Here is a 20,177-nt window from a genome sequence, read left to right on the forward strand (position 1 = left end):
CATGTGTGCTTGGTAGGGAGTGAGAAATCAATACCCATTGACTGTTACTACACTTCTTATACTCAGTGTTATATCTTGCTTCGAAAGTGTTAGGAAAGGTGCTAACAATAGTAAAAGAAAACCAAAAAAGTACCTTAAATTAAGTGCTGGTAAAACTTAAATGGCACTTATTTATAATGATTCAAGAACAACAAAAAAAAAACCCAAATTACAAAATATTATTAAAGAAATAACACAATTTTAAATTATTAAAGAAATAATAAAATTTTATTATTTCAAACATGAATTATCTCCAACTAGGCCAATTACATGTTGTGTAGAGCTTTTAAGGGAAACTACCTCAGGAAGAACAAGAGAAAAATCTATAGTTATTTGTAGCTCATTGTCTATAAACTCTTGTTTCTAAGGATTGAGGGAACTTGAAAAAAGTCTTTTCTTTCAAGCAATCTCTAAGCCAATTCATTTCTTACTTTTATCCTTAACCAAATACTTTCACATGGAGAATTAACAAGTTAAAGTTAAAGTAGATCTTGTTCAAACAAGTAAAAATTCTAATTTAATAAAGTGAGAATAAAAAAGGCTACATTTGGGATATGTCCTTCAATGCTGTTTCTTCCAGAAACCTGAAAATACAGAGTGACATTTAAACACACAGGATGATCATTACACAGCCCCAAACAAACAGTGTCCTATTATGTTATTAATATCAAATCTAAGGTAGAATCAATGAACAAGAGTCACCTGGTCAGAAAGAAGGTCTAGGAGTACCATCACGATGACTCCTGAGAAAGCTCCAAAGTGGCCCTTGTGGTGACACACCCAGAATGACCAGTGAGTGAAATTCCCTTTCATTTGGACTCCAGTAGATGTGCTTAAACAATCACCACATAACCAACACACGCAAGTGAATCTGTGTGTGACTCACAGGCACTTACCGAGGCATTTCCAAGCTCAGTGCAAACCCAGGTCCTTCAAAGTGTTTTATCAGACAAACCAAGGGCCTCCCACTTGTTAGGCAATGTGCTACGGGCTCTACCTGATCCATCTCTCTTATTTCTCATAAGAGCCTAGTCAGGAGGCACTATTCCTATTATCATTATCTCATTTTGCAAATGAGGAAACTAAGGAATGGAGAGGTAAAATAAAGTTCCCAAAGTCATTTAGTTTGAGCATAGTCTGCATCCAATGCCTACTGCCTCAAATTATTATATGACCCCTGAATGGCCAACAAAACCTGTTCTCAGCAAGACAAATTGAGAAGGGCATTAAGAAAAAGCATAAGTCACCGGCACCAAAGAGACTCTTGAGAGAGGTTCTGTGTATTTGGCTTGGTAAGACATCAGGTCACACTGAATCAGCTTTCAAATCCCTATGTCTTTCATTTGGAGCAAAACCTTTCCAAGGTTACCAGAAGCAAGCTCAATGAATCGGAGCTGGTGTCCTGGAAGCCTTAATTTTAGGTCTTATCTTAAAAGGGGATAAGAAATGAGGGAAGGACAGACAGTGTGGCCCAATGGGTATGAAAACAAAAGGGATATGAAGTGCGGGCACCATGTTAATAGTTCGGATTCAATAGTGTCTTATCTCTGTGTCCCCTTGTCTTCCTCAATCTCCCCATCCATGAAAGCACACATCTTGTTCATTTGACCACAAAGTCGCTTAGATGGAGAGAGAGAGCACCAAGTGTGTCCTTTTGTTGGGACCTGGGTAATTCCAAGTTTTTAAAATACCAAAGGACTTACCCATAGAATGTAGGGTTTGTTTTTCTTTTTTAATTTCCTTAAACTTTTTGTTGTTTTCTTTTTTAGCATTCCCTTTTAACCAAATGAAAATATACCTGATATCAAGAATCAGTAAATAATAAATATATAATTCACATTAATGTGAAATTTAGAAGTCCTTTCTGGTTGAGATTTATTCCAGAATCTATACTGGGTTTGGAACTCCCCCACCTAACTCTCCATAGTTCTCATATTCTTCCTTCTAACACCTTTACTCCTGGACACCGCCAACGACACACAGGGTGATGGGTGATGCTTGAGGAAGGGAGGCGACGTATACAAGACCTTTGAGAAAATGCAAGACACATGGAGATGAGTTACAAAACTTTATTGACTTGTTAAAAAAAGTGAATGAATTCAGCAAGTACATTTATGATCTATCCATATGTTAAAACAGCACTTAAAAATAAAATTAAAAAATGATTATCCACTATTTACAGGACATGTGAAAAAATGACTTTATAACCTGGAGCATTATGGAGAAAAAACAGGCCATGAGAATGATTCACAGGCTGCCTATGGATTACAGCAAATGGATTCCAACACGAAATGGGTGACATTCAAGGACTCGTCTTTCTCTGGAATCTCTTGCTGATTCTTTCTTTTTTTTCTTGTCAGTTTTATGAGGCACAATTGACAAATAAAGTTGCAAGACATTTAAAGAGTACAACATGATGATGTGACATACGTACACATTATGAATAGAACTGCTTGCTATTTTATATTTGTTTATTCCCCCTTCATAAATGGACTGTTTTAAATTAAACGTGGTGAAAAATCTCTGTTCTTTTCTTTGCTTCTCAAGCATTTTGTTTTCATGAGAACTAAGCTTCCAGACACAGCTAATAACAACCTGCCTTGGGTGCCCACCAATGACCATCCCAAGGCTGCATTGCAACACCAGCCTGATTTAAGCTCAGAGTGATTGCACTGCCAAAATCAGATGGCTGGGGACTCCTCTGGCCCGGAAGAGGAAAACAAGGAAATGGACTGACTTGAATGGAAAGCTACCTTCTGTGACAGTTGTTTATATGTCATTTTCTGGGTTGGAAACCCAGTTAATTCCACGTGGCAGCCCCCACAGAAAATGACATTCCTGCCCTGTCCAGGAAAGTCCTTAACTCTCCCAAGTGCCCTCGATTAAGCCCGACGTGGTCCTCAGGTGCGGTAAGTGTGTGAACACAGCAGAGCACATGTCACAGGATGCCTGCTTCTGTCCTAGTTTTCTTGGAGTCAAGTCTGCTGACTGGCATAAGCCCAGGGGGCTCCACTGCCCTGCTCTAGACAGGAATGGCACAGATGGCTGGATGGAACTACCCATGAAGACCCCGCATTACATGGAACTGCTTCTCTTCAGTTGCTCTCCCTTTGTATCTGGAGTCTAGAAAACAAAATGAAAGGAGCTCCTACTGTTGTGTGAGAAAACGAGACAAAAACCAAGGAAGGCATTGTAGACAGAAGGCACTAGAGCAGGAGAAAGTCTAAGTCATCTATTCTCTGATGGAGGGAGAGAAGAGTTAGTTCAGGAACCCCTAAGTGATTTGATTCCTTTCACAATGGGGGAAAAAAGGTGTGCGGAAAGCAACCAATAAAACAAAAATAAACTCTGTCATGGAGTCAAGTTAGAATGCTAAATAGAGAGAGGGAGAGGAGGAGAAGGAGGGAGAGAAGGAGGGGGAAGAGAGGGCATCAGAGACTTTAAGCAAATAAAGAGAAAAGGAAGAGGAGAGAGAAAACAGGAGCACCTCCATGATGTTCACCCTCACACCTGGCCATGAACTGAATACGTGCCTTGAACTCCTTGAGCTGTTTGCTCCTCAAACAGTTGAGTGATGGTGGCCTCTACTCTGTCTAAGGAGGCATTTCCAGCTCTAACCACTCCGGCTGTGACTCAGGGTTATATGGAGAGAGGAGCCCGAAGCCCACTCCCTCTGTGCTCCATGTTATGAGTAGGCCTGGGGCTATTTAGTTCTCGTCTTCGCTCCCTCCTTTTGGAAAGAGCATTCAATAGGTCAAAACCGAAATTAGTCCCTGCTGGAGATCAGGAGTGAAAACCCCTGAAGTGTCTTTAAAGTCTGTGGGGATTCATTCTTCCTGTTGGGATCTGGGCCTTCTTTGCTTCTTTGGCCTCAGACTGATGTCTCATGTGATGACAGTGGGAGTCTCTTAGTCTCTCTCAGCTGCCTCGGAGGGTCTCAGTGGGACCAGAGTCAAGATACAGGGTCTGAACCAAGACTCTTAAAGATGACACAGCTGTTTTCCATTTACTAATGGCCACACTGGTACATTAAGAACACCCATGAAAAGGGGCTGCTCCCCTTCCCCTGACCATGGCTGCACCTGAGCAGGCCAGGCAACATGGACACTGGTGAAAGGAGGCATGTCACATAAAACAGGAGGAGGGACTCATTGGATTGCCTCTGGCCACATGGAAGTGGGGCCACTCAGGGGATGAAGGGCAAACACTGATGCAAGAGAGTCCTAGGCATGGAGAGAGAGCCCAGTCCAGTGTTAGCATTGGGTAGAAGGCATAGGCGGAGGGCCCCAAAGGTAAGTGACACGCTGCTAATCACAGAGGTGCTAGGTTCAATGAGCATAAGACTGTCCATGGCAATGCTGGGAAGCATGTTTGCAAAGGAAGGACAGAAGGAAACACTGAGAGAACAATGATCTTGCTTTAAGACAAAAGTAACGGGCAGCCCACAGACATGTTTTGTTGGCCTACATAACATTTTAAAAATAACTGAGTCAACTTTTTAAAAATAGGGACATTTCACATAAGAGTCTAAGTTTCAAGTGTCTCATAAGGAATCAGAAGATTTGGACACCTGGGCCCCACATTCCCAGGAGGCAGGAGTTGGGTGGGGCTGCGTGACGGCTGCACCTCTGGATGGATATCCACCCGGGGCACATTGTTCATTTAGGGTACGTGCCTGGTACTGAAGTGCCAGGTCCTTGCTGGAGGATGACAAACTCAATTTTAGCAAAAAGGCTGCTTATTCTTTTCTAATGTTGCAGAAATACATGATACATTTCATTAGGAAGCTCAAGAAAGACTTTTTACAAGGATATAGAAAAAGGATGAAAGAGGGTAGTCTAGAGTATAGACATAAGAAGCTATGTTACTGATTGTGGTCTTGAGGGCTTTAAATAAAATAAAAAGTAAAGAACTCAAGAACCATATGAAACAATTTTCTAATAGCCTGCTGTTTTCATCATTCCCTAGGAGATGCCAACTGCAGTTTGATATATTAAATTGTCTTATCTGTCCACTTCTCTCCATTTTAAAACAAAAATCTACCCGCTATTCTTCCAGCTGTTGAGTACAAATATTCTTTTTTTTTCCTTTTGGGTCTGGGAAACTTTAAAAATAGGCCTTAAACAATTCATCGCCTTTTTATGGCTCCATGGAATAACATAAAAGCTTTAAAAAAAATTACCGAATGGCTGATATTTAAGAACCTGAGCTGTCCTGACAGCCTCTGCTTGGCTTCCAGTTTGAATTTCATTTTTTTTCAGGGTTCAGGATTTCTGCAATTAGCTGTTCTCTTTGTAAATCAACACCTTTGGGAAAGATCAGCATCTAAGTAGTAACAGGAACTGCCAGTTAGCAGAGAGCAAGAAAATGGAAATTCAGATAATGTTCAGACCTCCCCACGCCAAGGGCCAGTTTGTCTTTCTGGAAAAAAAAAAAACAAACAAACAAACTTTTGAAAACGAGGAGCCTGTTTATGCCTTGGAGAAGTTGCCCCTTTCAGGCCTGGGTATGGAATAGCCACATTAAATGCTGTAATCCATAGGACTCTGTGAAATGTCGGCAACAAGCAATACCACAGTTAGTGGCTAACGTAAAAGATAGAGTATAAAATACCCATCATGCATAACCTTTTTATAGCAAGTGGTGCCTAAATGGATTCTGGTTTATTAAGATTAATACCTTGGTTACAAAGGATTGAAAACATTTCCAAAAATGTTAGACCAGTTAAAAATCTATGCATCCTTAAAGCTGAACAGTAAAACTTGTGTAACTACTTCCAAAAAAATTTTTTTTTAAAGTCAGTTAAGTTTCCAATTCAGCCATGGTGTTTACGTACATGTCTCTCTCTCTCTCTCTTTTTTTTTTACTTTCGATATTATTTTGTATTGTTTTCAGGTGTACAGCATAATGGTTAGACAATCATATACTTTACAAAGTGTTCCCCTTGATATCTCCAGTACCCACCTCATGCCATACATAGTTATTGCATTATTAATTATATTCCTTATGCTGTGCTGAGCTGATTGTGTTTTCAAAGGATATGCTCCAGGCCTGGCTCTGAAGACCACCCAACAAGAAAGGTGTGAGGTGAGGTGGCGCTGGGCAGCCAAACCTTTCTTCTGACAGGGATCCTGCTCCCTGCAGACTGAGTAGAGCGTATAAAGGTCACTGCCATGGCCAAGTAAGTGAAAGAGGGGTCCATGGTAAGACTAAGGCAGAGACACAGGATTCTGTATCTGTAAGGCTGCCCTCTCAGCAATGAAGCTGGACAATAGAAACCACATATTCATTAGTGACCAGCCACCTCTGTGCTGCTGGGGTCAGAAAGAGTTGTCCTGCCCGTGAAAACCCAGTGGTAGTGTAGTATGTGGTAGGGAAACTATCCTACTTACAATATCAACTCCTGCTCACAGCAGGCCAGCCATTCTGCTCACAGGCCTTTTCAGAGTAGAAAAGCTGCAGTTCTGTTACGGGAACAGCATGAGATGCTATGGCCTTATCGCTCAACACACTTCTAAAAAGCAGGTGAACTGCAGAGGGCAAATGAAAGGACATATGCGCCATATGCATATATTTCTCTTCTTTAGTTGTTCTGAAACTGACTATGCCTAACCTAAATCTATAGCCCCTGACCAAATAGCTTCTTCACCTTTTTTTTTTTCCTTTAAGAAAATCTTCAGGGAAACTTTAAGGAAGTTATTAGCATTGATTGCATGGCTCTGGATCTTTATTATCAGTGAAGGGAAGGACCTCTCGTGACATCACCAAGTCCCCACAGCAATGCTCTATATGCTCTTTTAGCCACTGTGTTGTATATGAAAAAATAAGACTTTCTCAATTCAGTACTGATTAAACAACAGAAGATGATGCTAAAATATGTGTTATATGGAGATTACAGTTTAGTGTGCACTTACTTATACCTGTCCCTAAATTTAGATTTTTTTAAAACTTTGTAGTTCATCTTTAATAAACAGAAACAATAAAAATCAAATATATTTCCATTATGGTCATACAGCATATCTCTCAGAAGAGAAGCACAATCCAGTGGAATTTCAATTCAGTTCTGTATTTGAACTATCGTAAGAACAAAAGAAAAGCATTAATTTAAGATGTTTTCTTGTGCCTCTGCGCAGCTGCCTGTGAGCTGCCTCAGCTCTGGTGTTCCCCAATGACAGCTCACGATCTGCAGGCGTTGTGCAGTACCTCCTGCAAGCTCTGCCCACCTCCACCAGAAAACCCCAGGTAAGCAGACTTCCGGGAGAAGCCAAGGCCTGTCCCAAGAGTCCAGCTTACAATGCAGCATCAACCAACAAGCACCACAGCCCCTTTCTCTGTCTTTTCCTTTATTTCAGCTACCCATCCAGTGGGATCTTATGAAACAAAACAAAACCTAAAAGAAACACAAAATAAAACGTAAGTCATGCTCAAAAGAAAAATCAACGGAAATTAACATACAAGTACAATCACTTTTAAAGGAACATAATAAATAAACATCAAAATTAAGACACAACATGGAATATACTTTAAAACGTAATGCGATATATAATAACAAAACAGAAGTGGGGAGAAAATGTGCAGCTCATTATTGAGCAACTTAGCTTTAAACTCAAAACCAGTTTTACATGGCACATGGAACATGGAAAAGAAACAAGGAATTTTTGCCCACAGCTCCACCCATGACTGTATCAGATATTAAATTCATATTTTAAGTAGGAGAAATCTGTGAATAATATAGATGACCCCTGAAGAATTTTTATGTATAGGGAAAAACAATAAAACTCAACAAGAAATATCTACCTTAATCCTAATTCTTTTTCCCTAATTTAACCAAGTTATTTCTAAAATAAATGATAAATCACTCAGCAACCAAACCAGAGAACTGGCTGCACTTAACTGGTGAAATGCTGAACACACAGAAATTTAGATTCTTTTTCAGAAATCCTAATATTAAATAAATAATCAATTAATTACCTAAACTGAATCAAGCACTATAGCTTTTATATGACACATACATAGAGATGTAATATACATTATATCACATATGGTATATAATATATGACATGTAGTGTATTTTATATGTTTTATATGTGTTATAAGACATGATGTATGTATATACATTATTACATATAATATAAAACATATGTAATACTTAGTATTCATTAATTCTGCATTTACTGAGTACAGACCAAATCATAGACACTGTAATAGACGATATAAAAATAAAGAAAATGAAATTCCTTGACCTCAAGTATTTCATTGCCCCACAGCTGGAGAAAGCTGAGTAAACAACTCGCACAATAAATAACTGCTAATCTACTTTTGCACCAGGCTCCCTTCTAAGCTTTTTGTCCCAAGTAGCCCTTTTAATTTCATCATAACTCTATTTAAAAAAAGGTTCTATTATTGCTCCCTCTTTACTGGTGAGAAGACTGAGGCCCAGAGAATGAGGCAGTCTGTGTAAGGTCCAATACCGGTACATGATGGAGCGCAGATTCTGAGCCAGGAACTCAGATTCTATGGCCACAGTGCCATGTCCCTGTGCAGGGAGGGCAAACTCTTCCAAATCGCCCACAAGAACCCAGCAGGTACAGGGAAGGTTCTGTTACATATAATTCTGTGTGCCATTTGCATGAATCTTCATCCGATTCATGAGTAACAAAATAGATGGCATCGTGGTAGAAACCACCAAGACGTTTTCAAGTTCAGCTCTGGAAGGCACTTCTAAACAACCCCTCCAGACTCTCGGTCTCTCTCAGCCTGGTGTCTGGTCTGCCGAGCGCTGGTGTCATCTGCCTCCAGAGCTGTAATTACCACCACCAATCTGTATCATCATTTACAACAACACTACAGAGCTTAATTTTCATGGCATTTCTGTCTCCTGCCCTTCCTGGTCTCAGGAAAAGGACTCAGTATGGACATTTATGGATTTGAACACCCACAAAGCACGGAGAATTTAGGGAGTGCATGGGGGCACTGATTAATTCACCTTCATAATTCTCCCTGCTATCTTTCTAAAAGTTCAGTCTGCAGGTATACATAAGCTGCACGAGTGCCGAGGGCGCGATGGCACGCAGGACAAGCATGCCACATTAACCGACCAAACCCCATAATTATTTCATCAGGTTTTAAGAGGGTGACTCTCAAAACCCTCCCACTGAAAGAATAAGATTAATATTGGGGTGTCAAGTTTGCCAATAAAAACAGGAGAGACTTGGTGATACGAATAGAAGACATCACCCCCAAACAAAAAAGATTTGTTGATGCAATATACCAGTTTCTGGGCACTTGGCACAGGAACTCATAGAGTTTACAGATGTCAGAGTGTTGATAGCAGGAACTAGGCCAGTTTCCCTCTGCTTCTATTTGACAGTTTCCTCTCCAACACTCCTCCGGGCTCTTTAATATTAGAACTGGGAAACAATTTGCTTTGCTAGATGTAAGCTCTTTTGGATGGCCATTCATTCAGGGCACAAGGGGCACATGTCCCTATTTAAATTGATGGCAGGTGTTCCTCTTCAACCTCCTCCTGCTTTGCCTTTTGTGATGCATCCTTCTCAAAGAAGGATGCCTTAGCTCCATGCACCCTTGTGGTAAAAAATGAGTGAAGCCACTATAAAAACATGGGCAATATCTTCCTTACAAGGAAAACCAGCCTGTTACACAGATAAGCGATGTGCAGTATTTGCATTCAAACTATCCTTACCACCACCCCTCACCTCAAGGAAGGCAAGTCAGCCCCCTCACAATACCTTTGATCTCCACATACTGTTGATACACTGAAGCTAGACCACCATATGATGAAGAATGAGTTTGATTTAAAGATTGATACTTTTATAAGGAAATGTACCCAATGCTTCATATTTCTCAGGGGTTGACAGTAAAGTTCAATCAGGGCCCCAATCTACCTACCAGGAGTTCATGACTTTCGCCCTCTTATATTATAAGAAACTCAAGAACGGGGCCACAAAATGATATAAAACAATAGATAATTATTTTCTGTTGGTGAGGGGGGAAAGTTTTTAGACCACAACAAATGGCTGAACATCTTGTGGGTTTAGCAGCCAAACGAGCTGTCTAGCTTCTAAGCCTGAAATATAGCTATTTTGACAATGTGACATTCTGAAGCATTTGCAGCATTCCGATGGTGCATGGGACTTATTGTGAGAATAGCTCCTTTATCAAAAACAATCTTAGAGAAACTTTGTCACCGCTGCTTACACTAGCTGAGCTAAATCAGAACAAGGATAAATGAGATGCTGTCTAAAATGTGAGGTGAAGTTGAAAGCTGAGAAGAAAAACCTGGATATATCCGAAAACTCAGTCTCTGCTATTTGCTAACTTCGGATCTGCTCACTGACCTCTTCAAAGGGAAGGACTGGATGTGCTGAAGGTCAGTGAAGCACTGTGCTTTCTTTATCATTGGCTTCCAACTCCTTAAGATTTATTTACATTCAAACATGCACACATTTTCCTCCTATTACTCAGAAGCAATCAGCCATAAAATGGCAAGGATCTGCAGTACATTTAAATTAACAGCAATTTATCTGGAGCAAAAAGGAAAACTGCTGAGTCTGAAAGGAAGCGAAGGGAACGAAAGAAAGATGCAGCTGCTATCTGAAAAAGCCAATCTTACCACATTTGTTATTTGGAGAGTTCAAGTAGAAAACTGCCAACTTGGGTGTCTGAGTGGCACGGGGCCTCTTGGGAGCCGGTGTGGTGGCTGAGGTGACAGTAGAGTGGCTGACCTTCATTGGAGAGCAAAGCAAATGCTCCTTGAGCCTTCTGGAAAATGTTTACTAGGTAAAATAAAAAAATAAGCTCCTGTGTTCTCATAACATTAGGTGCTTGAGCAATCGTGGGTGAAAAATGTTTTTGCTTTCCATCGCAAAGTTAGACTTGAGCTAGGTATAATTCTGCTTTATTTCAGCACCACTTGTCCTAATTTGACATTTGTGAGACATTTAATATCTGTTGATTCTTGTACCAACCAGTCATTACTGTCATGCCTTTTCTCTCCTACATGGGACTCACTGAACCCAATGGCCATTGTAATACGTCCAAAGTCACCTGAATGAAGTGAGAGAGCTGAAGTCTAAACTCAAAACTTCTGGACTGTCAGTCCATCATTTATAATGGTGTCACCTGCACCAGTAGCAGAAATTCCCCAATATATGAGTTTAGGCCCTGGTTCTTCCTTCTCAGTGCTCATTCTAGAAGTTCCTTAACAATCCTTCAGACACCCCTTTTGCTTCCTAAGGATGGGCTTTGTCCATACACCATCTCTTCTTCTAAAACCTCCTTCCACCAAGCGAGTTCTCCTTATGGAAGCCTTGACCATTCTTGAAGGTCCAGTGAAAAAGAGGTCTCTTATGAGTAATTAGTTCACGGGGCTCTTAACTGCTAGGGTATTCTCTTCCATTCATTCACATAGCCTTCTTTTGTACCTTTTTAAAGCTTGTATTTCTTTTCTTTTTACTTCCTGCATCCCAGACAGTAAGACACAGGAGGGCAGAGAGAGCACATCTACACATCTTATATGCCCTATGTTGCCTTGCATAATACCAAGGGCTGAATGCATCTTAAGTTTTAGAATAGTAATGTGTAAACTTTGGGTTTTATTGGAGAATTCTGATGTGCTCAACAGCAGAACCAAAATGGGGAGGAGCGACGATACAACGCAATTTAGGATCTACTGTTTTTTATTGGTAACAGGGTTAATCAGATCACTTCAAGGCTCCTGCACAAAATTAAATATTTGCTCGGAAGTATATTGAAGGTTACAAAGTTAGGCATGTGGACACCCAGTGAGTGCTTCCTGAAGCATTTGCAGCTTCTGGAGAAAAGGTGTCACACTAAGTTTACTTTAATTCTCATGATGATCAAAATTACAGTGGCTGTGGGAATGGGATGAAGAAAACTGTTGCCCATTTGTTAGCTGGAGATAGAAAACTAAAAATAAATGGCTGAGGATGGTCAGCAAGGCTTTGAAAGCTCTAGTTTGACTTTGAAGTTTAGTTATGAGCTAAAAATCAAAGCAGAAAACACAAAGTTCTTGGCAAAGCTCAAATGTGTAAGGAAAGCCAAAGCTATTTCACAATTAAAATTCAGTGATTCTAAGGATGATGTGGTGGATCAGCAGAATCTGATGACAAGTGTCCAAGGTCTCAGCCACTACCATGTCAGGGACTTCAAGTAGGACGGGTAGCATATCCAAAGACTGATGCCATTGTCTTTTTCTGTGAAATCACCTACAAATAATATTAATGGAGTAGAAAAAAAACATGGAGTTCATGGTTTGAGGAGCACTAAGATACTCAAAAGGCTTTCACTGCAACCACACAGAGATATCCAAATCAATCTATGATTCTTGTATGGGTATGTCTAGCCTCTGGCTTGCTTCAACAGATATATATTGCAAAATGTGTAGGGTATCTCTGTGCAACATGAAATAACATCTTCCTTAAGACACTGTTTCACAATTATCAGACCAGAGAGGCTTACCAGTGGCTCGGCATATAGTACACATAAGCATGGCATTATAAATTTCACTATAGAAGAACATGTCCTTGTTGCTGCCAATATAGATTTATGTCTAGATTTGTTTCTGCCAAATACTCTAGCCAGTAATTCTTCTTAGTATATGAAGCCAGAACACTAGGACTGATAGTAACCAAATAGGGAACAAATGACATCAAACTTACTGCTCAATTCATATGTAACTAATGTAAAACCTGCAAGAACTTCTAAACATGCACCGTGGGAGTTGCTTGGCTCTGCTCAATTGTGGCTGACACCATGGTGCACAGACCAAAATGGATCTGGGAATAAATTTCTCAAAAAGTTAGTAATCTATAAAACGAGCAAGAGAAAACAAATGGACGTGGATTATTCAGTGCCATTCTGATGATGATGATGGTGGTGGTAATGGTAAAGATGAAAGCTGGACATGAAAGGAGGAAAAGGAGGAGAGGAAGGAGGACTTAAAGAAAAAGTAGTTGCTGTTGATACATTTGGAAGACCTCCATCATGTAAAAAAAGTGACAATTATTGGAAGGTGACAATACAGACAATAAGGCCTCAGAGCAGGACTACAAGTTCAGGTCCAAGTTTTAGGTGATGCTAGGAAAAAGAGAGTAGGTAAAAATAAAATTTGTCCTGGACCACTACTTTTTCATTAGGCACTCTAAACAATACTTCAGAATTAGTCTGAAGATCATTAACATTTAGGCTGCTGGTTAAGACAGCAACAGTCGGGGGGACTTTAGTGAGCACAGTGTCCCTGCCCATTGTTGCAAAGTCCAAAAGTCAGACCCACTAATGGTTCCAATTAAGCAGATAGAGGGTCAAAGAAATTACCTTCCCTCAAATGGAGGTACCATATACATCTCATCTCCATTTAAATTACCTAAGTGCACAAGATAATGAAGCCTCAGCTAAGCACCAACTATTCCAGAATGCAAAACAAAGGTAGGTGGGGTTGATAATCACCATGAACTGACCACTATAAACAGAATCACCCCAAAGCAGTAATGAAAAGCAAGGCCTGTGTTCGGTCTGGCCATGGATGCCATGGATGCCTTGGAAGACAGGCCGCCATCCTACTACAATCAGGCACAGAAGGGAAACTGCCAAAGTCCACATTCTGAGGACTTAGCCTGGCTTTTCAAGGAGTCTAGTTCGTGAAGCACTGCCCAGCCCTGTGATGGTTTCTTCTTCCTCATCCCTGGCCTCCTTCTCACTGCCCAGCCCCCACAAGTAATGAGCTTGCCGCCCGCTGTCCAGGGTCCTGCTCCAGCCCACAGTGGGTCGCAGGTGTGCTTCCATGGCTGCAGCAGGCACATGCAGGAAGCTGCCTGGCTTCAAACATACAGCAAATCCTCACTAAACTCCATCACAGGTTCTTGGAAACTGTGACTTTAAGCAAAACAACATATAATGAGACCAATTTTACCACAGGCCAATTGATCTAAATAAGAGTTAAGTTCCTATGGCTTATTTCTGGTCCTGAAAACATCACCAAACTTCTAAATAAAGACCCAAACACTTCTAATATTAAACACCAAAATAAGTGTGAGTTATAGGTACATGTAAGAAAGGATTAATGAAAACAAATAAGATAATGATTTTCTAACCAGGTTACTCCAGTTCAGGGTCAAGAATGTCCACACAGCGGCCCCAGCTGGGAATGGATTCTTTTTTCTCATCAATATTACAACAAAACAATGTTGAATGAAAGGAAATTATTCCAGGACCTGCTTCTTTGTTCTCATCCTTTTATCCAGAGAAGTGAATGTGCCCAAACTCAAAAACAGATGAAAATTATGGGGCAGAAAAAAGGTCCTTCACCCAAACATGCCCTTTTTCTCTGGTGCTTTTAACCCAGGACAACCATAAGCAGAAGACCTACCATCATCTCAGAAAATCCCTTACTAGAACAATAATTAAAAAGTACGTCTCCTCCACAGAACCTGAGATATGATGGGAAACATGGGTTGAAATGATGGTTCATCTTGCCCTTGGTCGGTCTGCCTGAGACTTTACTTGACACTGCTTGATTAAGATCCCAGATCAGACCCTGTAGAAGTGTATCTAATTCACACCCTGATTAGCATTCTTTACCCTACTAAAGCTCATAAGGGCACACCCCCAAATTGCTTAAGAGTCTGAAAGAGTACCCACCCACTTACACCACCAAGAACAGGATCTACACTGCAAAAGTGTTCCAACAACAAGTGGAACCCTCCGGATCCTGGCACCAGAGAGAATTGCTACACATGCTTCTTAGGAGTAGCTGGTGACCTATTTCAAAATGCCGCAGTAAAACAAAGAGCTCCCTCTATTCTCAACAGGAAACTTGCAATGTGCAAGTTGACTTCAGGGCCTCAGTCTTATATGCATTCACACTAAAGTTGCCAACAGACCCTCCAACTGGACTTAAATTAACCCCACAGTTCTAGAAGCCTCTAATGTTAGTGACATTTTTATTTGCTCAAAGAGCTTATTTTGGGAAAAACCGGTGCTGCTATGCCATCCCACCTCACTATCCTTACATCTCAACAATGTCTTAGAGCAGCTGAATAACCTCAGTGGTGTACACAGCAAAACCTCTTTCTGAAAGACGGAAAAGATTTTTTTCTACTCTTCGATTCTTTCATGTTGGAACATAGCAAGTCCCTTTATAACTCTTTGGTTCTAGTACAATTTATACATGGAGAAAACTCTGGATTTTAAAAAGCATGCCTTTCATTTATATGCACACACAAACATACACTTTCTTTCTTAAGTAAAGTATGCATGGCAAATATGGCATATCAAATATGACAGCTTGGTTAGGATATATAACAGCCATGCCAAGAATGAGCCAGAACCAAGACACTGAGAAAACAATGCATTCTAGATATTTTTAAGTGAAAATTTAATGGATGCAAACATCTGAAATTCCTTTAACAAATGCTTTCCAAAACTTACAGCAAGTTCTTTGCTACATCAAAGTGATTAAAAGGGAAAGGCTATCAACCTTGTAACCCTACACACATTCTTAGTTCAAAACAGAAATCACCTTTTTGCATAAGCACAAGAGGCATTCAAAGACATGATGGACATATGCATTGCCTCATGTGAAAGCAGTAAGAAATTTGAATGTCACAGAGATAAAAAGACAGAGTATAGTTACGCATGCATAACAGGAAGGCTAGATTATAAATTAGTTTTTCTTTCATTCTTTATAATTATGGTCATTTACCATCCATTGTTTAACTATACAAGATCCTAGAACTTCACTTACAGCTACCATTGGAATTAGAATTCTAATAAGTACAATCATCCTACATATTTATTTATCTTCTTTGACAATTGTGTGCTAAAGGATTCGTTTCCATGGCAATGCCTGATGGCTGGCTGGCTAGACAGCAAAAAGCAGACTGAAGCCAGATAGACGAGTTTGGATCCTGCCCCTGCCCCTTCTGAGCCATGTGATCCTAGCTAAGTCAGGGGACCTCTCTGAACCTGTTACCAAACTCTAAATTAGAAATGAAAAGGAAATCTGACATTGTGATTACTAGAATTAATATGAGTACCTAATGTTGTCCATGCCATATACAGGCTCCTCAGTTCAGGGTGGTTGCTAGCATTGTGCTTATTAATATTTAGACAAAGTATCAGACCTTAGACATTCCAAAGTGACCTATTGATTTTAAAGAATACAATTGGAATGACTCCTCTCATTGGAGATAGTTCTACATTTTACCAAATATGTATGATTTACAAAAAAAAGTTCATGCCAATGAACTGTAACCCATAAATAAAATGTGTTATTAATCTACCTTCACTGAGCTTGTTTGGGACTCTACTGTAAATTTGCAATATAAATTTAAACCAATTAGTGATCATTTTAAGGCTCACAAGATTAAAATATACCTTCCTGGAACAATGTTTGTCTTGTTCCAGGATAGTGCAGCCAAGTGTCTTTCTCTTTCATTTCCTAATTTTTCAGCTTCCTGTTTTGTTTTTCTGGGTCACCCAAATGTCTTTTTTTGGGGGGATATCTCTCAATTTCATTCTTTCTCTCTCCTCCTCACCTGTCTCATTACGTCCACGTATGGGTCCCTCTCTCATTTGCAACTCTTGCTATTTTCTCCTATGGACTGAGAAGAACCAAGATATATATTGACATCATTATTTTTTATTTATCGAGTGGAAGCCATTTTCTAGATTAAGATATGATAGGGTTTTCTCTTTAAAAACATAATTTGAGTTGTACTCCATTTATTAGAAGTTCTTCCCCTCCCAATCTGTGTTTAGCTGTTTATTTGTTTATCACTCTGTTTTAATACAAGGGATGAAGAATATTGAAGCACAGTGCCAATCAGAATTGAAGAGACACCATTTCTGAAAATATTATTAAATAATGTAAGAAAGAGAAATATACAAATTTATAAAAATATGGTTTCAGGTATATATGTCATAGTACGCATACTTCTTTTGGGAAAGGGGCTATCATTTGCTTATGGGAAGTGAAAAGGAGGTTAGTCTTTCCATTTTACAGATGACAAACAAAAAAGAAGAAGGGAGCAAAGCAATCATATTTTGTTCAGCATATATACATATTTCTCTCATTAATCCACAGTAATAAACAACCTCCCATCATGATCACAGGACACCAAAGTGTAAAAAAAGAAAAATGATCTTGTGTAATTCAGTTCAAAACCTCAAGACAAAAGATTCCTGAGCTTCTTTTCCAAATTAAAGACCTCCATTATCCACCAAGAAGTAAATGCTTCAAGAACCAAGAGGACTTTAAGGTAGATGAACTCTTGCTACACCAACCCCTGGGGTGTTGCTGGGATGTTCTTGTGTTATGTGCTAGAATAATCACATCTTAGCACGCTCCAGACTTCCATTCATGGTCATGGGCAGTGAACTTCAACCCTGCCCACAGTCAGCTCAGCAGCCTCTGCAAATGATTACTTTCAACTGCATTTTCAACCATAGGCTTAAATAAATTCTTTGTCATGCATTATGAAGTAAAAAATAACAGAATAGAACTTGGCTTTAAAATTTCATCTTCACAGTCTTGGAAAAGGATGGCCCCAAATGAGAATTCAAAGTGCTGCGGATGCAGTGGAACCCCGGCTGTCAGATCCTCAGGGTGGCCACATGCCCTCTTTACCACGCTCAGCAGGTAAGATGGTTTTTTATGCTGAAATGGTGGCCGCTAGCTGGTAATATCACCCTGAGTCTTAAGTTTGGCTGGTACCGAGGATTTCACATTCATAGTGGAAAATGTCTGAGAGCCATTCCATGGCTCCAGTTCCAATGCCACAAACACAACAAAATTTTTGGCGAAAGGATTTCGCCTTTATCCAAAGTCTACAGTTCCGCAACTGAGGAATATACATAATCATGAAACCACATCTTGATAGATTTCTAGCTTGCTAATGTCTTAGACGCCTGAATGGGCTGTCCCAAAGCCAGGGGTGAGCCTCTAGTCACATGTACTCTAGATCCAGAGTTGCTTCTGAGATGTTGCTGGTTTCCTCCAATATAGCATCTTCCAGCAGCAGCTAAATGAACCAAACCCTAACTAAATTTAACTGACTAATTGCACCTAAATTACAGTCACAAAGCTCCTTCAGAAGATCCAGTCAATTTCTTAAGGGAGAAAGTAATGTTTTACTACACAATTATAAAGTTAATTAACATAAATTAATTAGGGATTTGGGCTGGTAATGAACACCATGATTTGGCTGTTACTTGCTGTATTTTCCAGGGGACGCTACTCCTGAAGAAGAGGACTAACTTGTGCTTTTAAAGTGTAATTTCATCTCACCTCTCCCACCTCCGAGCAAACTGTTGGATTTCTGGTTGATACTCAGCAGCATGACATCCAATATTATACAGAATTCAGATGGAGACACTTCATGTGCTAATCTCTAGGAAAAAAAAAATCCCCATCCTAAACCATCATAGCTACAACAGTTCCTACCTGGCAGTTCACTAAAATAACAGATGATTATCCAAAACAATCATTTCTCTGGTCCCAGAGTATAACGACAAAACTCACCTAGAGCTGAAATAACCATCTGCCACAGATTGTTCCACATGGTTTGTTTGCTTATTTTTTTTAATTCTGAGAAAGAATTCAAAAATGGGATTGGCAAAGAAGGGTGATTTCACAAAAATGACCCAGTTTACAACCTGTATTGCCTCAACTATTGTGTTGGAATGTTTTTATCTGACTTAGGATAGGAAGCTGAGAAAGGTTTCTCTAAGGATGATCTGGATGGCACAAAGTAGGTTTTTGGTGAATGAAAGGGTCTTGTTCTAATTTTCCAAAGTATCCATAATTTCTAGGAACTCTCATGGGCATCTCTCCTGTGTGTTTGCCCCTAATTGCCATGAAGGTGGACAATGGCTTCTGTGTCTGACCCACCATGAGGTAGAAAGAACAGGGGCTGACAGAATAGGCTCTGAAGCTAGAAAGTGCAGTGACTGTGCAGACTTGGGCAAGTTGCCTCAGTGTCCTCATCTGTGAAATGGAGCTAACGATAGCACTTAATTTGAGGCACATAAAACATGTTCATTAAATAGTATCTATGTTCATTATCTGTAGACTCTAGGTCTCAGCTCTTGTCCCTTTAAAATTGCTAATGTTTTATGTTCAAAAAGAGTTACAAAAGTTTAATGACACATATCTAATTTGTTGGACACCCTGGTCAACACATGCCCCAAATGGAAAAGACAATTTAGTGCTGAGATTGTCAATTAAAAAAAATCTTGTTTCAAATAAGAAACAGTCCATATTGTCACTGAATTAGAGAGCTTTAGTCAAGAAAGGAATGTGGAGACCCTATAGTCCATGCACTGCAGTCTCACCCTCTTGTCTGAGAAGGAGGAAGATAAGTTTCCAAGAGCTTGAGTGACTTGCTCTACAGCACAGAGCCAGCAAAGGGCCAGCTCAGAGCCTCTGGTGCTGTGCTGGCTGCAGACTCAGAGTGGAGTGACATGTCGACATGGTGAAAACATCTCGCATGACAGGCGGAAGCCAACGGCAGAAGTGGGACCAGTTGTTTTTGAGGTGAAAACAAATGTCCTGATGGCTCTGGTCTGGGAGTCTTGAATGTGTTTCTACTAACATAACCACATATTGTATTTTACTTTATTTTATTTTATCTAAACATTAAACTGTTTCCCACATGGAAGGGAAACGGAACCCAGTCCCTGTGCTCAGCTAGCACAGAATCACCCAGCACTATTTATGCAGGGGCTGGCAAACTTCTTCTGTGAAGGGCCATAGAATAAATATTTTCAGCTTTGTGGGCCACACAGTCTGTCACAGCTCCTCACTCTGCTGCAATACCACGAAAGCAGCCATACACTATGTAAAGGAATGAGTGGGCAGTGTTCCAATAAAACTTTATTTGTAAAAACAGACAGCAGGTCAGATTTAACCCATGGGCTATAGTTTGTCAACCTTTGATTAATGGCTCTGCCTGCCTGATACTGTCTTTACCTTATTTCATTTACCATTCTTTAGCTTAAGCTTCCTCCTTAAATGAACATGCATACTGTTTCAATAGTCTTACCAGGATATGATCGATATGCAGTAGAATCTAATTTATTGTACATGAGAGGAAAAA

At 40.0% G+C, this 20,177-nt stretch overlaps 1 protein-coding gene across 9 annotated transcripts in view; it reads right to left on the reverse strand.

The window, feature by feature from the left end:
- NTRK2 (neurotrophic receptor tyrosine kinase 2) overlaps nt 1-20,177 on the reverse strand; it is a 330,058-nt gene that overhangs the window by 193,907 nt on the left and 115,974 nt on the right. The window contains exons 15-16 of one of the 9 annotated variants that reach the window (XM_054582959.1): nt 10,673-10,784; nt 5,915-7,429 (exon numbers count right to left, since the gene is read on the reverse strand). The exons of 5 other annotated variants lie outside the window; for them this stretch is intronic. In XM_054582959.1, coding sequence (XP_054438934.1) covers nt 10,681-10,784 — 104 coding nt within the window. In that variant the 3' untranslated portion in view covers nt 5,915-7,429; nt 10,673-10,680. Of the gene's footprint in view, nt 1-5,914; nt 7,430-10,672; nt 10,836-12,165; nt 12,288-20,177 lie in introns of those variants that run through there. 3 more of the 9 variants (XM_054582957.1, XM_054582961.1, XM_054582960.1) reach the window with 3 other exon arrangements.

This window comes from Pteronotus mesoamericanus, unplaced genomic scaffold, assembly GCF_021234165.1.
Source record: "Pteronotus mesoamericanus isolate MK-2021 breed Mesoamerican mustached bat unplaced genomic scaffold, CSHL_Meso_final contig_73, whole genome shotgun sequence".
Classification (NCBI taxonomy): domain Eukaryota; kingdom Metazoa; phylum Chordata; class Mammalia; order Chiroptera; family Mormoopidae; genus Pteronotus; species Pteronotus mesoamericanus.